The 6,100-nt window shown below is 42.0% G+C and overlaps 1 protein-coding gene across 1 annotated transcript; it reads right to left on the bottom strand.

The window, feature by feature from the left end:
• Positions 1 to 1,826: 1,826 nt before the first annotated feature.
• Positions 1,827 to 5,312, bottom strand: FGF6 (fibroblast growth factor 6). Its single transcript, XM_009073897.1, has 3 exons — positions 4,973 to 5,312; positions 3,942 to 4,045; positions 1,827 to 2,003 (listed from the first exon to the last, which is right to left on the bottom strand). Exons 1-3 carry the CDS (start codon positions 5,310 to 5,312, stop codon positions 1,827 to 1,829), a joined length of 621 nt encoding a protein of 206 aa, XP_009072145.1.
• Between the last annotated feature and the right edge of the window lie 788 nt (positions 5,313 to 6,100).

The raw sequence follows: 6,100 nt of genomic DNA, 5'->3' as shown, positions 1-6,100 counted from the left end.
CAGGAAACTGTATCTTGTTAACTAAACAATTGTCTTGACAACTTTTCAGAAATTGTGGCTGTAGGTACAACCTTGTAGGTATGTTCTTTGGGGCCAGATCTTCTGCAGCTATTAACTGATAGTCTTACTAGGCTGATTTACCCCAACTGAGGATCTGGCCCTGACAGTGTTTTTCATGCATGTCAGGAGGCTCAAATTCATCATGAATAGACACCCCCTGCAAATAGAATGGCATGTCAAGGCTGGACATAGCCACATTTTGGCTGGACGTGGGAGATAATCTTGCACTCAGATATTCACTTCTGTAGCAACATGGTCCACCTATGCTGAAAATGCTCATGCTCTGACATTGCATTGAATCTAGTTTCAAATTTAGGAGCACGCCATCAATGCAGGAATCCCAAGGCTTCTGGTAACTGACATTTATAGTGACTATTGACTTAGGGCCTCTTAAAATACTCTTTCAAAGGCACAGAGAATGTAGCTTCACTGGTGATCTGGAAAAAGGTTGTCAAAATAGCAAGGCAAGGTTATGCACCATTTGTACAGCTTCTAGGAGAGCTTTGGAGGGTATTTCATACAGCTTGCTGTGTTGTCTTTGAAACTGATGCTTTGCAAGTGACAGAAATTGGAATCATAGCACGAATTCCTCTGTCCTAACCTGGGAAGTTATGCTTATATAGCCTCCTCCCTTCTCTGTCCTTCATACCTCAGTGAGGTATGATAGAGAAGAACCAAATATACTTAAGGAAGTAAATAGAAAATTCAAAACAGAGAAGTTTTCTAAAATAATCATTTGCTGGAAGCTCCCAGGAATTTCTTACATTTTATAAAACGCATCCCACAGACCAGTCCTGGCTCTTAGAGCTTAACAAGGTTCAGCCAAAATGAAATACAGTGCCTTTAAATATTTATGTTCTTTTACATGTGTACACATATAAAGGCACATGAGCATCTAGAGACTGGGATGATTGATTCATTAAAAGTATGTAATTACATAGATACACACACATCCCATGTCTCTCTCTCTATATATATATACAAGTATTTATATTAAAGATGTACACATCTATATTTGAGGTAAGTCTAAACTAAGCTCACAAAATGCCATTCAAAATCCTCAGCTCCAAATAAGTTTTGCATTTAAGATCCATCTGTGATTTGTCCTGTGGCCTTTCCTAAGGGAAACTGATTGTAGATCTTTGTTTTGCCAACCAGTCCATGTGAGGAGACCTTGGAGAATCCCTTCAGGGACAGAGGGGCTCTTGGAATAGATAGTTTGCTTGTGTAGAAACAGTTGTGGTATTGGCACCTTAGTGATCAAAATAGGCTGAGGACTTTACAGGACAGAACAGTCTGCAGAAGGGGAGGTGCAGGCAGATATTCAGATGGAGTGATGTGCCTGAGGTTGTGAAGCAAAATCAACTGGTGATTTGGCCCATGATATGTAAACAGCTCACTGTGAATGGTTATTATCTGAGGTAAATAATATTATTTAGTAAATAACCTAGGATTGATTAGATGGTTACCCACAGCCATTCTACATCTTCCAAATACTTCCCTTGCACTCCAGCTTGCAATTTTCTCTGTACAGCACCAAAGGAGGCACACAGCCACATCAAATTGGTACAGAGTAGAAGAGAAGCAGCATATTACATATGCCATGTGATGAATCTAGTACAAATATTTTCATCCAAATATACACATACATATATAGATTATTTTTTTTCCCAATGACCAGTATAAATACTTTACCTGGGAGATTATTCCCCATGTGCAAAATGAAACAGTTTTTCCTGGGATTTAGTCTTCTGTTTTGCTGGTTTTCATATTCTTGGTAGGAAGTGGGTCACTGTCATGGCAGGAGAAACTTTATTTCCTCTCTTCACTCTCCCATGTTTGCTGAGGGCTATGTAGGCCCCATGGTAAGCGTTGGATTCGTACGCGTTGTAGTTGTTGGGCAGCAAAGTTTCCTTGAACTTGCACTCATCTTGGAAAACAGCCTAAAGAATAGCAAGGGGAGGAGGGTGGGACAACAAAGCAGGTACAATGAGTATTTCACAAAACCTTAGGTCATTTTTCTTGCTGGTGTTTTTACAGAAGGGCTGGGTGCAGTGTGCAACAGGTGGTGCCGCAGTGACTGCATCCAACAATAAATCTGCCTGCTCAGTGCTAATTTGGTGTCAGATGGACTCAGATGCCACCTGTCCAGATAATGGGCTGTGTGCATCCTGTCACAGAGCCAGTCAATTCATTACAAAACATGGATTTCTTCGCTTTGTTTGCAAGTAATGATTTCTGCCAGCATCACACCTTCTTGCCCAAATGATCTAACTTTACTTAATATCTTCTCTCTGACAGAAGTCCTGTGAATTATAGAACAATTATATCATGGCTGTCCAAACCTTTTCTTACAAACAGCAGGGTCCAGGAAGAACTGTTTGCTTGAATAAGAGATTTGACTAAGATCTTAGATTAGCAATAAATCTTTTCTTTGTTAAATCATTAGTGATATTTAACTGTACAGCAGGTTCTAAGCTGGGAAAACAGTTTTGGTTTTCTCCATGTCACATCCTGTAAACCCAAGGAGAGGGAATTATGTGGGAAAGGAGGTGCAGGAAACAAATTCAGAGGAAATTAAAAGAGAAAGCAGAATAATTGTCTGACTTCAGATTGTTACCTGAGACATGACCAGTGCTGTTCTATTTGGACATCTGTGTGATAACACCATTCAAATCTTGTACGAGTTTAATTTAAGGCATTGTGTTCTGCAGGGGAAAACACACATCTCTCGCAGCTTTTAAAAGTGTTTTTGAAGATGAACAAAACTGGATTGAAACTGGGGGAAAATATCTCTGAAGAAAAAGCTCTGAAGCCAGACCCTGCCAAGCAAAACAGGTGGATTTGTGGCACTTTTTTAGGTGCTTGTGATCAGACATGATTGGAATAGTATTCCTAGGGTGGAACCTCAAAATGTCCCACTGTCCTTATCTGTGTGAGAATGAATCAGTCAGATTAGTAATGGCCATGGGGCTATGGGTCCTTCACAGCATTTGGTATTTTATGAAGCAACTGCAATGCTTTGTTTAAATTGCAGTTGTTTCAAAGGAAAGGACTTTGCTATTCCTTGACAAAAGAGATGAATCCAGTCAGTGCTGTTCATTACTATGAGATGGGATGCTTTTCCCTATTGCCCAGAGCCAGCCTCTTTCAAAGGTCTGCTTCACATCCTAATCATCACTTTTTCTGCTGAATGTTGAGACTGGAGATGTCTTGCTCACAGCTCAGAGATGAAACTGCTTTTAGATGGCAAATCATCCAGATGAGGATGGTGGTGATGGTGTTTCAGTATGACTTTCATACTATTGCTAATGGCTATTATTGTTTTGCCACCCTTTGCAACTGATCATCAAAATAACCCCAGCCACATATGTTGACCTTGTAGGGCAGACCTCCTATTTCTTCTTCATGGTGTGGTTGTTTTTGGTAAGGGGAAGCATGTGGTGACTATTTTACTAAAGGTAGCTCATAGAAATAGCTCTGATTGTACCTCTCCTACACACAGTGCAATGCAAAAGGGAGTTGACAGGGTTCAGTTCTGCTAGAATGTGTTTGCAGCACTGAGACCTTAGAAGAAACCATCTGATTAATCTGTACTATTTTCCTAGGGTGCTCCCTGTACAGTCTGATTGGAAAGCTTTAAAATACCAGACCTCTAACAGCCACACTGTTTGTTGCACTAAATAACACTGATGACACCAAGCTGGGCAGGCTCACTGTAACTGAAAGCTGTTTTCTCTTCTTGTACTCAGAGATTTCCAGGAGGAAAAAACCCCAGACCCAACCAACCAAACCAAACCAAAACTAAACCAAACAAAACCACTCCAAAACGTTTGTAGCTTTTGTTTAAACATTAAAAAAATATTTGAACTTGCACTCACCGTCCCATATAACCTCCCCTTGTTGTTCATTGCAATGAACAGAGCACTTTTCACACCAAGCAGGCTAACAACACCTCTCTCTACAGTGGATATTTCAAAGAGACCTGAAAAATAAAACATCCAGTAGAAGTGTTATCACAGAATCCAGAGCTAATCAAAGGCAATTCACACATAACTTATTCATTTTAAAGCCCTAATGAACTTGTCTTATTCTCTTTATTCTTTTTTAGAATTATCTCTCTGGCCCAGCAAAATTGATATACACAGAGAAGATCTTGGGTTTTGCTGCAGACCACAGGATTTGAAAATAATTACACTGGAATCATAGTGGCAATGCTGTATAACCTTTTTGCTCTATCAGACTCTTTTGAGCTGTCAAACTCTTAGGCTTTCTAATAAGTAAATTATTTTCCTCTAATGTGCTGGACTTACAGAAGGTTTTGGTTTTATTGAGCTTTAGAGAAGTGTGGCTTGCATTTTGAAGTCCCCACATGATATCTTAACTGCAAAACATTTTAGCAGGTGCCCTCTACAGGAAATTCAAATCCATATGACTAATGCTTTGCTTTATTGCTACAGTAACAGAACAGCACCTGTAAGAACGAGCAAACCAGGAACAGCAAAGCCCCTTCCATGACTGAGTGTCCCAGAAGTTCCAATCAGCTAGGACTCAAAAATCATGCCTTGGCACTCTGAACTCAGCAAAAACCTCCCAGATTCAAAAGGCAAATGAGAATGTGAGGAGCGAGAAAATGTAGCAGAGAGTCAGTTTTCAACCTGGTTTGTCTTTTCTCATCCGTGCAGTAAAGCAGAGTAAAAATAAATTCTATCTAAATATGTCTAAGCATTTGTGCCACGTTTCGGCCCGAAGAGTTCACACGTTTATTGATCCCAGAGACTTTTAAAAGGCAACAGATGTAGCACAGATTAATAATATCAAGTAATAACATTTGCATTCTCTGAAGGGTAATTACTAGAGTTCACAGCAATTACGTGACATCTATTCTATTTCATTTCTGGATGCAACTCACTGTATTGGTTTTCATTGTGAACTCCGCTTATCCTTCCGTCTGGGAGGATTTGAAGGTGAAACCCGATGCCCACGTTGCAGTAAAGCCTTCGCTGCCTCTTGATTCCTAGCAAATAGTCACTCTCCCAGTTCACATCTGACTTCTCCCCTGACATCCCAGCAATGGACCTGGACAACAGAGATTGCCATCCTCTTTCCAGCAATGTGCCATTAGTTCTGCTTACAACTGGATGTGTCGAAGCAATCCCAGCTAGAAAGCCCAGGAGAAGGAAAGCAGGCAGCGTCCGGTGAGCGCTGGCGTCGCAGGACATAGTGATGAGAAGTCTTTGTGCCGTGGCCATCCGGTTCACCTCCTGGGCACGTGGTCAGAATTAATGGCCCTAAAAATACCGCCCTTCTTGTTTTTCTCCTTTCAGCATGGTGGCAGAGGCTTATTTTTGGAAAGCAAATAGAGATTGCTGACCTGAAACTAAAGCCTGATAGCAGTTGGGTTGGAAGCAGAGACAGGCCAGCAGGACTCGAACTGGTGGGGACCATGTTTTGTAGATCCTGCTCTCCAGTGGGCAGCCTCAGTTATATTTGATTGCCCCATCTTTATAGTGCAGAGGCTGTCCCTCCCCACATCATCACTCTGACATCAACAGCTTGCCAAAGGTAAGCCTGCCACGGCTGTAACACTAACCTGCCATCCTCCCTGGCTGGCTGAGGGCTATGAATGCTGTCACCCAAGACTGGAGGCAGCACTGGGATCTCATTGGCTGTGGGAAGCAAAGGAGTCAAATTGGTCGGGTAGGCAGAGGCCTCACAGGCAGCTTCCTTATTTAGAGAAGAAGGTGTAAAAACAGTTATGGACCTCATCAGTGAGCAATGAGAGGTTTGCAGTCACTTCCTTGGTGGCACAATTGCTGGGTGCTCCTCGGGGCACCTCAGTCTTTGGGAGAAGTGGCTTGAAGTGGTCACTGCTCTTTTTGTGCATACCCAGCAGATCCGAGGCATCTCTGACCAGGTGATCCGTGCACTAATGCTCTGTCTGGACCTCCAAAAGGAGTGCTCCTGGCTGGTTAACAGCGAGGTAAGCCATGCTGAAGGGAGAGGAAGCCCCTGGGCTTGCTCCTGCTGGTTTTATTGC

This window comes from Acanthisitta chloris, unplaced genomic scaffold (genome assembly GCF_000695815.1).
Source record: "Acanthisitta chloris isolate BGI_N310 unplaced genomic scaffold, ASM69581v1 scaffold9684, whole genome shotgun sequence".
Taxonomy (NCBI): Eukaryota; Metazoa; Chordata; class Aves; order Passeriformes; family Acanthisittidae; genus Acanthisitta; species Acanthisitta chloris.
The sequence above is the reverse complement of the archived record's forward strand: the minus strand, read 5'-3'. Positions and strand labels throughout refer to the sequence as shown.